The sequence below is a fragment of the Anomalospiza imberbis genome, chromosome 6, assembly GCF_031753505.1.
Source record: "Anomalospiza imberbis isolate Cuckoo-Finch-1a 21T00152 chromosome 6, ASM3175350v1, whole genome shotgun sequence".
NCBI classification, from domain to species: Eukaryota; Metazoa; Chordata; class Aves; order Passeriformes; family Viduidae; genus Anomalospiza; species Anomalospiza imberbis.
Genome location: NC_089686.1, coordinates 62,098,217 through 62,118,340, shown reverse-complemented (window position 1 = coordinate 62,118,340; position 20,124 = coordinate 62,098,217). Strand labels below are relative to the sequence as shown.

The window sequence follows — 20,124 nt, the reverse complement described above, 5'->3', positions numbered from 1 at the left end:
GTCACTCTAACCCAGTCATCAGCTGAAATTAGGTAGCAATACAGAAATTCAAAAGCCATGTAGGACAAAATTGCTGGAAATTAAATTCAGGGTTTAGTCCAATATTCACGTCAGTCTGTATTCTAGCTAGAAAGTTTATGCAATAAAAGAACAGGCTTTAATTTGTGCTTTGCAGCTTTCAGAGGCATTCCCCTGTAAATAGCACAAAACACCTGAGTCTTACTGTATGCAAGCAGAAGGAAGGCAGAAAGCATCAAGTCCCTGTTTCCCAGACACCTTTCCCTGCTTCCCACCCCCAGAGCAGCAGTGGGCAGCCTGATCATGGAATGGTTTGGCTTGGAAGGAACCTTAAGGCTCACCCAGTTCCACCCCCCTGCCATGGGCAGGGACACCTGGCACTTCTCTTACCTGAGGGGTTCTCTCTGAGGGCCAGAGGCACCTGCACAACTGGGCTGGGGAAGGGACTTGTTTTGAGGAGTGGGAAGAAATTATTAGCATGTGTCTGTGCAGACTTATTTGAAACCTTTGATTACCAATAAAATGCCCAAGTTACTCACCCCTGCCCCTCAAAATCCCAACCAACCACACAACTAAAGCAAACAAAAGTGAGGAATACACAGCGTGTTTTACTTTGCATGATTTTATCACTTGAAGCCTGACATGTCTCTAAAGCAACAGGGAACAGTAACACATCAAAGCTTCAAATTATTTCTAACTCAATTTTAAAGGGCAGCTGCACGGATTTTTTTAAATTATTAGAACTAGCAATCAATTTTAGCCTGAGGCCCACTGCTGCCTCAGATGTCTTCTGTTGACATGCCACCTCAGACTCTGTCACAGTGCACCATCACACCCTTCCAGAAAGCTCCAACCCACACACAGTGACACCTTACCTGCTCAGGAGGCTGCAAGCTCTGCTCCTCTTGTCCTTCAGCCCACCCTTTTTACCCTCCTGCTGATGCACGGCACCTGTGTGCCTCTGCTCCCCTGTGGCTGCTCAGCACACCTGGGCACTCCATGGCTCCTCACCTTCAATTGCATTCACCTGTCCTGCACAGCTGCAGCCCATTAGGGATGAGCCTGGGCCCCAGCCCCATCAGCACACAGCGAGTGCCTGCAGGACTGTCCAGACTAGGGACAATTCCTCTGCAAAAGTGAACACTGCAGCCCAGACTTACCTCTGAAACCAGCTTCTCACCAGGATTCTGGAACACAAAGAATAACAGAAACTCAAACTGCACCTTATCCACCATTTTCCCCTGGAATTCCAGTGTTCACCTACCACCCTTTCCTTGTACCAATGCAATTCCAACTTTTGCTTTTTGACTTACTTCATTGTCCTAAGACAGGGCATGGTAACTAGATTTTTAAATAAAACTGAAAATTGTGTTTTTATTTCCAGTTCAAGTGTTATCTACCATCTACATCAAATGTTCACATAACATTGCTCCATGTAGTTTTGATTCACAGTCCAGCCCACTTAAATTTGGAAAACAAAAAACCAAACCCCAACTTGTTTTACATGCAAAACTGAAGCATTTTCTCTATGTTCATCTCAGTTCATAACCCCAGATTTTACCGACAACCTTACAAGTTGTCAGTATCTCATTACTTAAGATACTTGAATCAAACAATTAAGATATCTGACTCAGAATGAGATACTTGATTCAAACAACTAAAATGTAATGTCTGACTCAGAATAATATGCATCTTTGAGTTCAAGTAGCTGACTTCTCAAAAATGCAGAAGGTTCAAACTATTATAGATGCTTTATAGCACTCTCCCTCTCCAGCAAATCACAAAACATTGAGTAGAAAAGGGAAGATGCAAAAGCAACCAGGAGACAAACAAAGCAGAGATTTCAAGTTTCTCTCTTTGGATGCCCACACACACACAAACGCAGGTTATGCCCCAGAGACTATAAACAGCCAATTAAAGCAGTCAGGAACCTGGACTTGAAATGACAAGTGGGAAGAAAAACACACAAACACAGTGCGTGTGAGACTGAATTTTTATTTTTCTGTTGATGAAACCCAAAGATCCTTCACAGCAGCAACAGATACAGAAGTTCCTGGCAGAAATGACAGCTCTTCTTAATGTGTTTCTATACCCACGTGTGAGAAGTGTGTGGGGACTGCAGATTAACACAGCACAGGCACTGCTCAGTAGTAACAGAGATCAAGTTTCTTGGAGTATTTCAATCGACCCTTTCCCTTTTAATAAAGGGTTCTGGTAGTATCAAAGATGATTACTAATTAGTTGGCTGTTATTGATTTATTTGTTACTGCAATTTAAAAGCATTTTATCAAATTCTACACGTACTATTTATATGCCCAGCTACACCTCTCCACATTTTGCAGTAGCTGACAAACCAGAGCCAAATGCTACAGTTCAGAATGAAAATGCTACTGCATTTAGCAGCTAAAGCTGCAGTGAAGTAAATATTTCATTAGAGTAACAAAACACCCCTTGTTCAGCAGACCAAGGGATACAGTTTGTAAAATGAACATTCCCATCTTGCGTCCATACCTTTCTGTAATATATATATTTATATATGGCTCTAAAACATATCTCTACTAATTAACAATTAAATTAAAACACATCCACAATTGGTCTAACTAGTGATTTTGGTCTCAATACTTTAAACATTAGTTGTTCCAAAAAAATATACAATTCAACAACATGGTTGTATCAGCAACATGAGGCCTTTAGAAAGACGCCTATGACATAAAACCAACCATGCAATTCAGTGCTCAACGTCACCTAACTGATACATATTTATACTGCATTTTCAAATTACCAGTATCTCCCAAACTTTTCTTTGCAGGCTTACCATGCTTACAAACATGCAAAAGCAATCACATTTCTCACTTACCCATAGCAACCACTTTTTTGTTTTAAACAGATCAACTGACAAAGCACAAGCTTCAAGGTGTCATTTTTAGGTTACTAACCTTTTCCTTCCTTTCACATATTGCTTCATGTGAAGTAAGACTAGGGATTAGCCACACAGCAAGAACCGCACTTTCCAGTTTAAGCCTCTAAAAATCCAATTACCAACAGTCAGTTAGGATGTACTCATAGCTGCCACACCAGTGAACTGATACCCAGCAGACAATGAAGTTACTTCTTCAAAAGGTGAAGCTTACTAAAACCCAAACCAAACCCCTAAACTACACCAGTACAGCATCAAACCTGGTCGATTCCAAAAATGGATCTCTGTCCAGAATTTTTCAAAATGCACACAAAACCCATGCCACCATCAAGAATCCATGAGCTAAGACAGTAATTGCTCACAGATGGAGCTGTCCTTTTAGCAGTCGTGATGTACTTCTGTAGTACAAACAAGAATCCCCCAAGTCAGAAGCAGTCAGCAATAACACCCCAGACAAGTTCACATGTCACAGTAACCTGGCATATAAGACTCAATAACAATCAGTAATTTAGGTACTAACAATTCCAGAACCAATACATTCAATATGGAAATAAGACTACAGTAAAAGATGCTAGGAAGACAAGAATAGTATGACAATTAGGATGAGTAATTCTTTTGCACAGCAGAAAGTCAGGGGAACTTCTGGAATTCTTTTGCACTGCATTTATATATCTTCTGTTTCTCAATATAAAAATACATCTAGAGAGTCAATCCAGAACTGCATACAGCAATCATGTTTTCCCCCATAACTGCTTTAGAATTAGTACAAAATAACGTAAACTACAGGAATGATTGCTGCAAATTTGTAAATGTTGGCTATTACAACATCATTATATAAGAACACTAACTGTAAATTATTTACAGGAGAGGTAATACAACTGCCGGAGTAGTGAATTATAATTTAGCAGAAGTGTAAAAACAATGCACTTACCAAAAAACATTACAAAATCTGGTATTGTTATCAGCTACACAGTAGACTGTGATTACCTTTTGTAGTTGGCATACAACGTATTCTTAAGAAAAGTGCCAAAATACTGCTACATAAGAATCTTCTCTTTTTTAAAAAATCAGTTAGCAAAAACCCCTGGAGATCCTATGCTAAGTAATGTCAAAAAAACGCAGGAAAAAAAGGATGCTGATTGTACAACTATGTCTTATTAAATGCCTTTGAAAAATCTGTAAATTCACTTTCTTGCTTACAAGTCTGACATGAGACTTACTATAAAAGCCTAGAGAAATATCACCATATATGCTTTTCCAGGGCATTTTAGGCCATTCTACACTTACACATTCCTCCTAAACCGTGGAACACAAGGAGACTGAAGACATTCTGAAACTGGCTGAACAGCTGAGGATTGCTGTGATCAGTGGCCAAGCGTCCTGCCAGGTGCCAGTCACCTCCAGGGCACCCCGGGGCCCCTGCTGGGGTCCACACTCCTGCATGCTTTTAATTTCAACCCAGGGGCTGGGACAGATCACACTCAGCAAACCATTCAAAGGGACTCAGCAGGCTGGAGAAATGGGCAAACAAGAGTCACAAAGCTCAGCAGAGAAAAGTGCTAAGTCCTACCCAAGGGGAACAACGCTGCCCACCAGCGCAGACTGGGGACTGAGCAGCTGCAGAGCACCCTTGCAGAGCACAGCAGCAAGCCATGAGCCACCACAGGCCCCTGCAGCAAAGAAACCCAGCAGTCCCCCTGGTCTGCACAGGAGCACTGCCAGCAAGCTGAGGGAGGGGACTCCTCACTCTGCTCAGTCCTCCTGAGACACAACTCGAGCGCTGGGTCCAGTTTTGGGCTCCCCAGTCCAACACAGAAATGGGCACACAAGAGTGAATCCAGTTAAGGGCCACAAAGGTGACTGAGTGACTGGAGTATCTTACAGACAAGGAGAATTTGGGAGAGCTGGGATTGTCTCTCTCACCTGGAGAAGAGAAGGCTGGGGTGATCTTACCAGCCTGTGTCAGTGCCTGAGAGGGAGGAGTGAAGGAAGAGCCCAACTCTTCCCAGGGTATCTAGTGATGGACAAGAGGAAGGGAGCACAAGTGGAAATAACAGAAGCTCTACTTAAACACCGGAATGGATCTTCATAAGCTAAGGGAGAGCAAAACACTCGAACAGACTGCCCTGACATCTTCTGGAGTGTCCATCCGTAGAGATGTCTGATAATCCAGCCTGTCACACTCCTGAGCAACCTGCTCTAGCTGGCCCTCCTCTGAGCTGGGCAATGGGGCGTGGACTAGATCTAGTCCCTCCAACCTCAACCGTTCCACGATTCTATGAAAAGGACAGGGTCTTATGACAGGCATTGCATCAACCGAGTCACAAAGAAACTACAAAATGCAAGAGGAACATATATTTTCTCTTTAAGTTATTGCACACAGTGTTAATTTTGCTGCCTTCGTTTTGCTGATCTCATCTTTTCAAACCTCGACTCCATTTCTTCCAGGACTTTTGGTGTGTACCGCACAACTAGTTTAACCTTCCCTTGAGCTGCCTTCAGCAGTTCTACTGCTTTCTCATGGTGCTCACCTTCCACACTCTGTGAAGTACAAACCAGTCCGTATTAGTAGAGACAAACTGAAAACAGAATTTTACAGTTTTTGTACAACTCTATATAAGCAATCATATTTACGTATTTATTTATACGTGCTCTATTTTCAAGACTGCCTGAGGACAATGTAACACAATTTCAGGACTTATGTTTAAACAAACCAAGTGAGGCGATGATAAAAATGTTAACTAGTATTAGCAAAAGAATAGTGCAAAAATATTAAGATTTAATGCTGAACAATTAAATTCTGCAATGATAACCTTAGTCACTTATGAAATTACACTTAAAAATCAAAAGCTTCAGGAGAATACTTACTTCAAATTTAATTTCTCTTCTTTCACATGCATTTTAAATTTAGCAGTCACCCTCAATTTGCTTAATAAATTGGCACAGAGAGCTGCGAGATACCTGCCTTCTTGATGTTACCTTGCATCACAACAAGGCAGAACGGTGCGTGCTGGGTGCTTGCAATGGAGCAACTAACATGTAGTGCTCCACTTCATCCCTCAGCAAACCCAAAACATTCCAGTTCATTTCCTCTAAACTGATTATCAATACCCTAACCCAACTCAGGAAGACCACACTAAAAATGCTTTCCTAAACCAACTCTCAGGATTTTTTAGAATTCTATTAGATTCATCTCATTACAGTTTTTAAGCAATGGTTCTCAGAAATTGCATCCAATACATTCCTGCAGTGCTTATATTTTATCAGCAAAAGTCCTTTCTCCCAAAGGTCTGAAACAGTGACAGGACTACTCCAAGCCTACCTCTCACTGGTGCTATTAGAAGCTAGAAGGCAGGTGATGTACCTGTTGGTTGGAGGGTTTCCCCGTTACTATAAAGTTACTTACAGAAAGAAAAACAACAGTTAAAAAAACCCCGAGTTACTTCTCTTCTATCAGACTTAGACAACACATGCATTTGAATGTTTTCATTTCTGTTATTCACGTAGATGTGTAGGCTGTACACCAGTTTAAAACTGGTAATAAAAGGTTTGTGGAGTTCAGTTTAATTCTACCAAAACATCCAAATTCTGGAGTACACTTAAGATCTCCCACCTGAAAAAAATATACTTGTTTTTCAGTCATATTCCCTGCAGTCCTGGCAGCTGCATTTTCTATTATTATTATTATTGAAATATAAATTACAACCACAAGAAAATGCCGGTCATGTATTATGATGACAGGATTCCATCTGTAAATATCCGATGACCGTTATTTTTCTAACTACATTAGCATTCCTAACAGCAATTTATGCAGTCACTATATTCTTACAAGGGCTACAAATATTTATCCGTGTGCATGCACGCAGAGCCATTGCTAGCTGCACCCACTGCCTGATGATCAGGCTCGGTTTTGGGTGGAGTGGTTGTTGTGCTGTCTTCAGGAGAGTCTGCGGGTGAGGAAGGACTCATCTGAGGCCAGTTTTGCACCAGCCCCTCAGTGTTCCCTAAAAACAGAAGGCAAAGGCAAGGACAGCTGCATCACTACAGCTAGGATTTCTCTTAAGCCTCCTGAAGAGGACAGCTGGACTCCCAGGTAACAGTCAGGAGCCAAGTATGTCAGATATATGCTAGCCAGGAGTTCCTAGAGGACAGACACCCAGGATCTGTACCCAGTCACTATTCCTTTCAAGAGTCAAAACCCCCCAGAACCTAGTTTGACCCTCAATCTTAAAATAAAATTTGGTTTACAGATGTAATAAGAACATTAATTTTAAGCCTGCATAGAGCCTCTCTGTAAATAAAAGCCAGTGTTTGGGAGATATTTACATGCATTCAGCTGAAAGCTGTCTCAAGTCAAAGCCTATAACCTTTTCTTTCCAGCCTCCCTTTTTTTTAACTTTTTGTATTGTCAGTTGTTCAGAAGAAGACACTTACTAAAAAAACAAAATACCACATCAGCACTTTGGACACATAATTCTTAAAATACAGTAAAAAGCTTGCTTCTGAAGCTCAGTATGCTAAAATGGAAAGAAAAAAAATACCATACAAGGCAACACCACCTTGTAGTTTCATCTCATTACAGCTTTCATCATGCAGTAGCATTTTTGCTGCGGGAAAAATGAGAATCTGGTCAGCCAAAAGCAACATAGCATAATTTACTACCTACCTTAGAAGGTGCAGAAAATTTTATTAGTAAAAATCTGCATCATGAAACTTTGATGAAAAGGGAAGGCAGTTTGTATTTTACAAAATTCTTTGACTACGTTTATATAACCCCTCAGAATCTGAAATACTGATATAGACAGTATAATTCCTTTTTGAGACAGATAACCAAAGCATAACCCTAAAACTCTCAATGCACACAGCTCTACAGAAACCTAAGCAAATTTGTTTTGGGAGGACAAAAAGGAAGCGTTTTGCCAAGATCAGAAGACACAAGGAGCTTGTGCCATGTGTTCTCTGTGCCCCCTCAAGTGGAAACAAGCAGTCACTGCTACATGAAGAGGAGATAAGCAGCACCTACCACTCCGTTTACAGAAAGCAGCTGGTCTCCACGTTTGAGGCCTCCATGTCTGTCAGCAATACCTCCAGGGATAATCCGAGAGATATAAATTGGAGAATTTTGTTCTTTGCCTCCCATAATGTTGAAGCCAAGACCTTCTTCTGTTTTGGGCAGTTCAACCACTCTGGGATGAGAATGACCTTCACTAGCAGCAAATGCAGCTACCGTGGCCTGTGAGAAGCAAGATTTATAGGAAATTAAATACAGTCCTTTTAACTAGACACAGTGAGCAGGCTGAAAATGTATTTAATGTCAAAACACTTACACGTTAAGACAAACAAGACAATTAATTCCCTACATACCAACAGTGGGATGAAAAATTCAGAATTCCAAGAGTAAAATTGAAATGAAAGAAATTTAAAAATCATGAGTCTTGTTATACCTTTTAATAATCTGTTAAGCTTATCTATTTTATCAGACACTTAGATGACATCCTTCTGAATTTTATATAATCTTCTGCTTCTGAAGTAATGAACTACCGTATTTTTTGTAAGTCACAGTTTGGCTTTTACCTTTGCTGTTGCATTAGCTCTAACTTCGGGGCTACTGCTGATATCCACAGTTTCATAGACATGTTCGTATACCTTTAGAGACAAAACAGTTTCAGTATGAGTAAAACTGATAGCATTCTGCTTAGGTAATGTAACAAAATATCAGGTGCAACCCAAACCTGTGCAAATTAAAAGTACGCACCTCTAATGTGACTCCCTGACTCACAACAAGAACAGGCCATCTAACATTCTGTGAAGAAACAACTCTCCCAGTATTTTTATTGCTCATCTCAGCCTAAGTCTCCCCTCCTTGCACAGTACTCAGACCTCACCAGGACTTTGGCAATGCTGATGGCTGGGCTGGCCCGCCTGACTCGAGGTATTTTCTCTCGCTTGATTCCAGCTGGAACTCTTCAACATGGATGCACACAAAAACACTTCAGGGCAGCTCTTCAAGGCTTTGCTGACAACCCCTCCCTCACCACAAGCTCTCCAGTTTTCCTTCAACTTTAGCAACTGAGTATTTTAAGGAAAAAAAGGATTGAAAACACAGAGACAATAGGAATACTAATGCTCAGGAGCTGCTTGCACTGCAGGCTAAACCACATCTTCTCATCTCCCTGCCAGCCCCTGGTACTTGCTAAGCAATAAGTACAGCATCCTCAGGGCCATGAAAACATCAAGATGACATCTGTGTCTACAAACAATTTTTTTAAGAACTGTTTCAGTTGTTATCATAGTATTAACATAAGCAACAGCAATAGCAAGGCACATCCAATCACCTAAAAGTCTCCAAAACACTTGATTGGAGATGAGGTGGCACAAGACTCCACCTAAAGATGGCATGGATTTGGCTTAAAAATAACATTCGGTACTTTGTTCCTACATCCCGACTGGGTAACATCCCCTTAGCTGCCAGTAAGGACACACTCTCAAAGCAACCTTTAAGAAGTGATTTGCTACTAAGCCATTATTTTATACACCTATGGTGTCCCAAATAATTTTATTTTGAAATTACTTAAAAATAAGGCTTGTTCCGTTAAGCTCCGTAAATTAAATACTGCTTTATGAAGTTCAAAATCAGCTCAGTGCACTGAGCACAAAAAGCAAAAAGTAAATCATACTGGTCTTTAAATGAAGGTAACTGCTTACCTCAAGTTAACTTACCTCTCTTACAGCATTACAGAATTCACTTTGCAGAACCCTTTGCAATGCCTGTAGCTTTTGTGGTGGCACTTCTCCACTTCTCTGTAATTTTTCCAGCAATTCAATTGCTCTGCAAATGTCTATGAAAAAAAATAAAAGCACTAGTAATGAGGAATGCCTGAGGAATCTCAAGGTATCTTTGCTTTTTTTTTAATTAAGTTAATGAAGCAGTCTATGTGTGTGCACTCGCACACACTTTAAAACTATGCTTTAAGTTTTGTTACCCACAAAACTATTTATTTATAAAATGCTCCAATAAACCACTGTATTTCCAGCCTGTTATAAAGCAGCCACAACAACAAGCCTGTAACATACCTGGAGGAATCCCTGACATATGCATATTGCAAAGACAATCCAATTTTTCCTCAAAGGACTGAAACACTGCTATGTGTGTTAAAGTATTGGTAGTGCACAATTCACAATACTCTGTGGCGGGCATTTTGTTAATACCAGCTATAATATGACCAAATATGCTGTCTAACATGCCTTTTATATTCAAAAATTAGTTCAATAAGGTATGCTCAATACTTCCCAAGAGGGCAGAAAACTATCTGGCCTATTTATTTTCCCTCTTTAAGTGCTTATAAAACCAACAGAACTCCTTTTGATATTCTCACCTGAGAGACATCCCTGTAGTATAGAATCCTGAACCCCAAACCTCTTACAGTTCCTTGAAATTTGCTCCTAAGAGTTCACGTTGTCCATATTGTCATAAATGGTGCTCTGTGTAATGAACTCCATGAAGGATTTGACTCCAGACCAGAATGACTCAAGACAGGCACCAAATGCAGTGTGGCGCTCTTGGCAGAGCCAGGAGAGCAGAACACATTCACATCCCTCACCTGTACTTCCAACCTGTTACATTAGTGATTATTCTGAAACACAGAAGTTCTTGAACAGAACTAGAACAGCCTCTTAGAAAAGCAGATAGAAAGGATTAGTTTCATTATCACAAAGACAAAAAAGCAGTGATTAATCTGCTATATAAAATTATGCACAGATCATTTTAGAACAGGATGCAGTCTGGAACACTGCTGGTCCCAAAGGCATTACTTCCTTTTTTCTGTGATTAACCTCTGGGTACTCATTTTTCATGTGAATGCACACCTCCCTGGCGGTATCATACCGCTGCGGGGTGTGCAATAGCCATGAAGGTCTGAAACACGAGTGTCCAAAGAGAGCACTTATGGAACAGGACAAGAAGGTAGTGGGGTGCATGCTCTGCAATCAGGCTGAAGTGCACTGGCAGGACACAGCCCACGGCCATGTCCTGTCCCCTCCCAGCAATTACCAGAGGCACCCTACAAACCACATGATGGAGACCAGCTCATGCAGCTGGCAGAACAAGGTATACCTTAGCCACACAGACTGGTCACCCATGGACTGGAAACAAACCCATGGCCATGTCCTGTCCCCTCCCAGCAATTACCAGAGACGCCCTACAAACCACATGATGGAGACCAGCTCATGCAGCTGGCAGAACAAGGTATACCTTAGCCACACAGACTGGTCACCCATGGACTGGAAACAAACCCATGGCCATGTCCTGTCCCCTCCCAGCAATTACCAGAGACGCCCTACAAACCACATGATGGAGACCAGCTCATGCAGCTGACAGAACAAGGTATACCTTAGCCACACAGACTGGTCACCCATGGACTGGAAACAAACGCTTCATGGGAGAACACCCCAGTACCACAGCCCCAAGACTCAGATCATTTCTGATGAGACTTCACGTTTCCACGTGCCATGAGAACCCGGTGTTTTCTGGCAAGCATTCCAAGTTTTACAAGCATCAGCTATCTAGAGCAATGCAATATCAACCTAAATTATCTAATAATAATCTCACGTTGCACAGAGAAAGCATTTTTCACAGTTACTATTTGTATAACTGCAAAATAAAAAAACCCCACATTTACAGCTTATTTCCCAATACATATTTTGTATTTCATTCAAAATCCAAAACAGTTGGTGAAATTAAAGACATTCTAGATGATGCAAAATCACCAGTGTTTTCAGTAACCCCTGCGTTCAGCATCAGCAGTAGTGATTAAGGTAGCACTTCATTCATGAAGCAGCCCACTGATCAACTGCAAGATCTATGATCAAATGGCAATGGCAGCAATTCCAATCTGACAACACTCCACAAATTAATGACAAACATCTGGCCAATCTATGAACTACAACACCACTATCATTTCAATACTTGCAGATGTTTTGAGACAAATGATTAGTACATGCACATAAAGACTTCAGCTCCACGTAGCTGTTCTTGAGCCTACGGTCCATGAACCACATTGAGATGTAAGGTGTACAAATTTGTTATCAGTTTGATTAGGATCCTGCAAGAAATTGCAAATGCTGACAACAACGTACTGATACAAGGAGTAGCTGTAGAAAAGAAGACACCAGATTTCCCTGTGATCATTTCTTTTTTTCACCTTTATGTTTTGTCATTAAATTAGACATGCTTCCTACCTGTATCTCTTAACAGACAAAACATGCCAGCAAGATGGCATGTGTGACCAGAACACAGGAAGAGAAAAAACACAGCACCCTCATGGGTTAACCTCCTGATTAACCACCTCCAGTGCTTATGTGCCAGCAGTCTAGATTCCCGAGCTGTGTGCAGAGTGAGCACAAGCCACCACTAAACTGCAAGAAGAACTGAAATGTCAACTGTGCTTTCATTCCTGCCCTCTGGTGACTTTGGGTGGTGGTGTTTGCAACGCAAGACACGAATTTCCCACTGCCCTGGTGGCAAGCATAAGGTAAGGATTTCAAATCGGCTCACTCTCCACACTACTCTCTCTCTTCTTATGCTATATGCAAAAACGTGAGCGAGCTCACTGTTCAGGCTAATTAGGACGCATGAGCAGGTGACTGCAGTCAACCCCACACAATTAACACTTACTTATTTCAGTAAATAAGGCTCTTGCTTTTGTAGGGCCATTTTAAGGTGCTCTCCTTTTCTTCTTTCCTTAAAAAGACCAACAGCTCCTTTGCTTCACTGATGCCTAAGTAACTCTGCAGATTTGTTTGTTTTCACTGACAGAGCACAGTGGCAGGGTAATGAGGTGAAGGATGGGACCTGAGCCTTAAATCTGCAGACCTCCCAAGCACAACTAATCCACTGCTGAAGCCGCTGCCCTAATTAACGAGCTTTGGAGTAGAGAGAGTAGATGAGCTGTGAAGCAAAGCCCTTACATAACTCACTACTTACAGGCCAACTCCCAGGGTACAAGGGGTTCCCCGGTGGAACGGGAAGCAGGGCTAGCAAAAATAGAACAACTGAGCTCTTCAGCAGGAAACACAGTAGTACCAGAAAAATAAAGTGGGTGTGTGCAGTGTGTTATACACCTACAGAAACACATCTAGCACCAAGGGCAAAAGAGGTGATGCTGGTGGGAATGGTAGGGAGAAAAGTCAGAGCAATGAATCACCTCTACTTCATCTGTTTTCCTTTTCAAAACCATGATTCCTAATTATCAGTAATCATTTCCCATGTTAATTTTATTTTTCAGTCCCTACTATCCTAAATCCGTACCAACAAGCCCATCATCTATACTGTTATAAAAGCATCTGTGGACCTTGCATAGTACCACATAGTCACACTGAAAGAAATTTATAATTGTTTCATAAAAGCCGTGGATAAATCTCACAAACATGCTACACAGAAATACCCAACTAGGTTCTATGCTTTATCTGTTTTGCTGTTAATTTCAGTTACACACTGCATGCATAAACAACACAAATTAAGACTACATACTAGAAAAATGGGGTGAAAACATAAATATGAGAGGGGAATAGAAGACAATCATGAACGAGTGTAGCGGGACCCCTGCATGTGTCAGCCGCCTTCTATAAAAGAAGTAAATTATTATTGCTAACACAGCTAACCGACTGAACTCAGAACTCTGCCGATCAAGATGAAGTCTTCCCACGAGAGAAACAGAAACCGGGAGACGGCAGGCTGAGTAAGAGCAGGCTGAAGCGCTCACAGCAGCCAAGGCAGAGCAGGCACAGCTACAGGAGGCCCGAGGCGAGTGCCCCCATGGAAACTCAGCCGCAAACCGAGACGCGAGAAAAACCTCCGGGGGCTGCACAGAGCAAAACCCGGCAGGTCCCACCGAACCGCTTCCAAGAGCCAGAAGCGATGGAACCCCGCTCAAGTCAGATCAGCTGTTCGAAGCAGCCGCGGCTGCGCCCGGCGGACAGCAGCGGCTCGGCTCCTGCGGCAGGCCGGGAGGGCGGCCCGGCAAAGGCGGCACGGCCACTGCTGCCGCCGCCCCGCGGCCCGGCCAGGGGCTCCACCGCGGCCGCCCTCCCGCAGCAGAGAGGAGGAGCGCCCGTGCGGGCCGCGGCCGCGCTCACCTCGCTCCAGCCGCACCGGCTCGCCCAGCGCCGCCATCTCGTCTTGCCCGGCCCGGCGGAAGTGACGCCGCGCCGCCGGAAGGGCGAGGTCGTGCGGCGGCCCGGCCCCGGGACGGGAGGGCGAGCTGCCCGGCCCGGCCCGGCCCCGGGACGGGAGGGCGAGCTGCCGCGGCCCGGCCCGGCCCGGCCCCGGGACGGGAGGGCGAGCTGCCGCGGCCCGGCCCGGCCCGGCCCCGGGACGGGAGGGCGAGCTGCCGCGGCCCGGCCCGGCCCCGGGACGGGAGGGCGAGCTGCCGCGGCCCGGCCCGGCCCGGCCCCGGGACGGGAGGGCGAGCTGCCGCGGCCCGGCCCGGCCCCGGGACGGGAGGGCGAGCTGCCCGGCCCGGCCCCGGGACGGGAGGGCGAGCTGCCGCGGCCCGGCCCGGCCCGGCCCCGGGACGGGAGGGCGAGCTGCCGCGGCCCGGCCCGGCCCCGGGACGGGAGGGCGAGCTGCCCGGCCCGGCCCCGGGACGGGAGGGCGAGCTGCCGCGGCCCGGCCCGGCCCCGGGACGGGAGGGCGAGCTGCCGCGGCCCGGCCCCGGGACGGGAGGGCGAGCTGCCGCGGCCCGGCAGCTGCCTGAGTGCCCGCCAGTGTACCTGCACATTACTCCTCTGGACTGTGCGATGCCCAGATCCTGCTGGGAATTTCAGTAGCAGATGTCCTCTCCGTTTTCGTCCCCGTCCCTCAGCGAGACTGAGGACTCTTTACACACCACCACACTGCGAGGGCAGGTCTTTCTGTGCGCCCGGAGTGCCTGGAGATGGGATACACACTTAGGTTAAATGCGTAAATAATGTTAAATATATGTACATGTACATACTCATAGAGAGAAATGTTGTCTACCTGGACTTCAGCAAGGTTTTTGACACTGTGCAGAAAAACCACTGTCCACAAACGAGACAGAAGAGTTCTGCAGCTCCATTCAAGTAGTGAACCCTATAGGTCATGATACAATATTGTAATCTATAATACTATATATATATAAAAATACAAAATTATATAATAACGTGGAGCAAACAGTACACATATTATGCATAATAGGTATATTTTGATATCTATAAATATATGCACATATAATACCCTTCTGCCTGTGTGAAATGCGAGACGCGCTTTATATTTCCTGTTTGGCACCAGTTTAATCTTTGTGGGGCTAAAGCATTGAATTTACCATCTGTATTAAATCACTGCAAGTACAAGCATGCCACACTGTGTGAGTTTCTTCTGGAAAAGAGTAGGGGACTGCTTCACAACATGTATTTATATGCTCTTAATTTATTCTGAGGGTATAACTCTTCCCATTTGGCTTTGATTTGGTCTGCATTTTGGATTTTTTGCTTTGAAAGAGAACAGTTCTCACCAGGTCTCAAAGTGTCCGCCAATGTGGCAGTGATGTACTCGCTTCTCTCTGTGATTTATTTTCATGTCAGTTCCTCTCTGTCTGAGGGCTGCTGCATGTGCATTTCAATGAAAAGGTCAGACAAATGGAATTTTGCAGGTGAAAAAAAATTAAATCCTCACAGACTAGTTTCCGGCGAGAAAAAGTGTTTTAGCAGCCGGAATTGTAAAATGCTTCTGGAATACAATCCAGATGTTTCTATCCATGGTGCAGGAACGACCATTGTGTTAGATGTGGTTGAAATTTTAAATAGCCTACTCAGACTTTGGACAGATTAGCCTATGGAGAAAAATGAGTGTTCAGCAGTATTTCATCAATCCCAAGACTTTTCCAAAGGACATACATAAGAATACGTGTTTAAACATACCTTTAAAGTGCCATTATGCTGACTTCAGTAAAGACTAAAGATTCAGAGGTTAAAGCAGCTGCTTTAAACTTCCTGTAGACCCAGTGACCTGGACAAGACATGACAAGAGTAAGAAAATCTGAAAAGCAAATTTTAAGTAGTGCTGCCACTGTCTACTTGATAGCACTCTCCAGCTTAAACCACATCACTCCAGCAATTTCCACTGATTTATACCTGCAGGAAAAAAACACCAAAACAAACCAAAAAACCAAGCCAGAACAAAGTTTGGGTTTCTAGGCTGTCATCTGTGAAGACTGATAATGCAATAGTTAGCAGGAGACAAGGTTCAAATTCCAGCTGAGGAAGTGGAATGCCTGTGCAGGACCACAGTGGAGGGAAGAAGAACTGGGCTACATGTTAGACAGAAAAAAAAAAAAAAGCCATGCATACCCACTTGCTTTTTCCTTTCTGAGGTAACACTTTAGCACACTGCTGCATTTTTGCAGCACTGCCTGATGTTTGCCGTGGTGTCTGAAGTTCCAAAGGTAGGCATTGCTATAGCAGAAGTATTTCAGTGTGGTTTTTATCTTCAAACAAAAAAAATGTACTTCAAGAAATAGCCACTGTGGAAGTTCCAAGTCTGTCTCGGTGCACTGGAAGAGAGTGAACTGCTGAGTCTAGAGAACGCTGTATTTGTCTCAAGAAAAATTCAATCCATAAATGAATGCTGACAGATTAAGTATTAACAGGACAAACTCTTTGTGCCATTTTAGTCAGGAAAGCCAGATCCCAAACCTGGCACTCCAGCCAGAGCCTGATGTGTTTAGAAGTGAATGCAAAGGAGCAAACTTGGTTGAGAAAATGATATCTATATTAAATTAAAATAAAAAAACCTTCAGTACTTATTTTCTCTTGCATCAAGATAAAACCAGGATTAAAATTTTGAATGATAAGCTAGAATGAGAGAAAGACTGCAGAATACCTAGGATTTTTGCAGCCAGGAAGCTCTTTAGGAGGTGCAATACAAAGCAGGGAGTCAAACCCAAAGATGTCATGTCTGAGGTCAGGTCACAGGGCTAGTGCATTTTCTAACATTTTCCTATCATCCACTGGCTTTTTGCATTTTGCCCCTACCCCTTTAAATGCTTGCTCGTGTTTCAGCCCAGATCAAAACCAGCTGCAAGAACCACCGGTTTATTTCTTCAGTGTTACAGTAAAAACAGTAATCTGCAGTCTTTGCATGAATGTAAATGGACATGTGAATGCAAAATTAAACAGTTCCATTCAAAGAAAGAGGCAAGTACATAATCACTCACAGAAATCATGAAACTATCTGGAGCCCCCACTGACTTCTAATTCCAAATTAGTATCCTAAGCCACCTCTTTCGAGGTGAATAAAGTAATCATGAGGATATGGCTATTCTGGAACTGCTCCAGCATTTCCCATCTCTTTCATACCTCTAATTTTAACCAGATACTCTTGCTGGAGCCCAGCAACTTAGTGGTAGACGTATTTCTAAGAAGCCTACTCCAAATTTGGTCAATAGCACACTTATTCTTTTCATTCATTTCTTTTCATTCTTTTTTCAATAGATTTGTGCAACAGCTTCACAGGAAGTTCCCTTAGCACAACTAAATTACTGCATACCTTTAGCCTTTAATGTTTCCTGATGAGGACATCTGAGGCCACACGCTGTTCATGCTGGAATATGTTAGCATTTCTGGAAGTGAATATTAAATAATAAAATATGTAGCTGAAGAGGTGCTAGAGATTTTTTTTAAAATACTTGAGCTGAAATACAACAACTAAGTAACCATTAACAAGTTTAGAAAACACAAATAAAATTTTCCACATTGGTTGGCACCAGACTATATTAATTTTGCTAAATATCTTTATTTTAAAAAGTCTAGCTAAAAGAAATTAAAAACCAGGATTTGCTGTAATAAGCAGCTGCACTTCTAGCTCTACTTTAAGACCAGGATTTCTAGTCTTTTCCTGTTGCCTGCCCCTGGTGAGATAATTTAGCCAGACTGGCTCCTAGGTTCTTACCCTGCCTTGGGCCAGAGCGTGGCTGTGGTGACAGATGCCTGTGCCTGCATGTGTCAGGCAAGGGCTGCTGCTTGCTTCCAAGTGGTTTCTTGATATGGTATCCCCAAAGAGTCTGTAATCCTTGTTTGCTTTGTTGTGCATTGCTTAACATCCAGTGACTCAGCAGCATTCCCTGCCACCCACTGGCATATCTTCCCTGTTATTTTATACATTGTGAAACAGCCACTGATTTCGTTTCATGGGTGAGGAATGAGCCTGCCACACATAATTCCCCAGCATATTATGTGGGATCTTATCAGGGAACTTCACAGCCCCGGGAAAAGTTTAGCAGGCATCTCAGTAAAGGCTCTGTTTTGTGGAAAGGCAGTTTTAAAGTGTTTATCGTAGTGATCCTACGGGACCCAGGAACCCAAGGAAAGGGCAGGGAAAGCACCAAGGGATGCTTACCGTGTCAGTGGTGAGCAGATGCTCCAGAGGAGCCGCTGAACAAGCTACGGAGCAGCACTGCCACGGCCTGGAAGCTTCTCCAGGAACAGGCAGTCAAGGCTGCTGCAGGTGTATCCCTGCTCCGTGGGATAAAGACAGCCAGTTGATCCACCTTCAGCACTGAAGACTTCAAAAGGTTCATAAGGCTCTGTTGGCTTTGCTCCGTGGGATTTTGGAGACTTGGTTGGTATATTCGGCTGCGTAACTCTCTCCTGTTGTTTTGAAATAAATTAAAATGTGTTAAGAATCATCTCTCTTACCAACACCTCTGTATGGATGTAGCTCTGCCCTAGCCATTAGGATTTTCCCCTGGGAGGAGCTAGCCTTGATAGCTTGCTTGTTTGAGTTAAATGACTTACATGATAAGTGGCATTTTGTTCTCATTACACTAAGGTCAGTCAATATAAAGCCCATCAACGCATTAATAGAAAAGCAGAAACCAAAGAAAACGGATATTAAATGGAAATTCAGGATGCATTCTATTGAACACTACAGCTCAGTTTCCTGAACTAGAGTTGACAATCCAGCAGTAAGTGTCCAGCGGGGAGCAGTTCTGCTGTGATTATACTGACTAGATGATTTAATAGGTCTTTTTCCTCTGTAATACCCATGACCATATGAAAATCAATGGCAGCCCACTTAGTGGAAGTACCTTCCCTCTCTTGCTCCAGATGCATGGTTTGAGCTACCTGTGCAGAGCAATGCTAACAGAGATGCCAGCTGCGTGTCACCTCCAGGGGGAAAGCCTCATACAGAAATTCTAGGCCAAAACCCCAAGGATTTCTTCTGAACTCTGAAAATCACCACCTCCTTTCCTTTGTAGGAACTTCAGGCAGAACCTTGCCCCAGGAGGGGAGAGGGTGCCAGCTGCCTGTCGTAGAGCAAGGTGGGCACCAGCTGGCAGGAGAGAGATCTCTGCCCTGCACCTGCCCCCCGTTGGGACACAGGTCCCTGCCCCCCGTTGGTGGGAGGGGATGGGACGGACACTGAGGTGTCCCCCTGCACGCTGCTCCTCCATTTCACAGCCCTGACAACACCTACCTGAGCAACGTGCCCAACAGCCCAGCCACGTGCACTTACCCAGATGCATTCTCCTGACCACCTTGTCCCACAGGCCGTGGAAATGCTGTGCCTGAGGAGTGGAAGCAGCTGCCCCCTCTGTATCACCAAGGTTTCATTGTACTCTTCACTTCTGAGCTGTCATTTCATTCCAATTCCAGTAGATGCTACTCTGCTCTAGATGCTCGCTAACCAGGAATTGCTCCTTCCCCAAATGACAGACCTTGATGGAAACATTTCTTTGTGTATTTTCAGAATACAGGAAAACAGTCTTAATCCATCAGAAGCTGATCAATGGTATGACATGTTTAATTAACAGGCAAAAAGGGAGGAGCAGGGCCATGCCTGCCCAGTGAAGCCCGTGGTGACAAGCCAGTGCAGAGCTCAACACATTAAAAACAGTTTAGTAAACAGTGGCAGGACTATGGCAGATCCCATTATACATCAGCAGTGCTGGGAAGCAGCATGGCTGTAGGAGAAGCAATAAAAGCTTGGGTTTCGGTAGTGAAATAAGGGAAAATGGAATAAAGCATCCTTTCTGAAACAAGCTTTAGGATTAAAACAACAAATAAGACCACAAAATTCTTTTGTTTTCCCACCTATAATATTGAATATTTCCACATCTTATCCTTGACCAATTTTTACATACTTCTCTGCTTTTCTCAAAATAAAAAAAAAA

General features: G+C 43.6%; 2 protein-coding genes and 1 long non-coding RNA gene across 3 annotated transcripts in view; all 3 read right to left on the bottom strand.

Moving 5' to 3' along the window:
• LGR4 (leucine rich repeat containing G protein-coupled receptor 4) overlaps nucleotides 1–20,124 on the bottom strand; it is a 136,980-nt gene that overhangs the window by 84,141 nt on the left and 32,715 nt on the right. The gene's annotated exons all lie outside the window — the stretch shown is intronic.
• Nucleotides 5,276–14,148, bottom strand: LIN7C (lin-7 homolog C, crumbs cell polarity complex component). The gene is made up of 5 exons (XM_068194839.1): nucleotides 14,069–14,148; nucleotides 9,656–9,774; nucleotides 8,510–8,581; nucleotides 7,959–8,168; nucleotides 5,276–5,476 (listed from the first exon to the last, which is right to left on the bottom strand). The coding sequence occupies exons 1-5, from the start codon at nucleotides 14,103–14,105 to the stop codon at nucleotides 5,321–5,323; spliced, it is 594 nt and encodes a 197-aa protein (XP_068050940.1). The 5' UTR covers nucleotides 14,106–14,148; the 3' UTR covers nucleotides 5,276–5,320.
• On the bottom strand, nucleotides 15,164–17,551 carry LOC137476709 (uncharacterized). Its single transcript, XR_011000544.1, has 3 exons — nucleotides 17,499–17,551; nucleotides 15,872–15,959; nucleotides 15,164–15,292 (listed from the first exon to the last, which is right to left on the bottom strand). It is a non-coding gene; the product is annotated as an uncharacterized lncRNA (long non-coding RNA).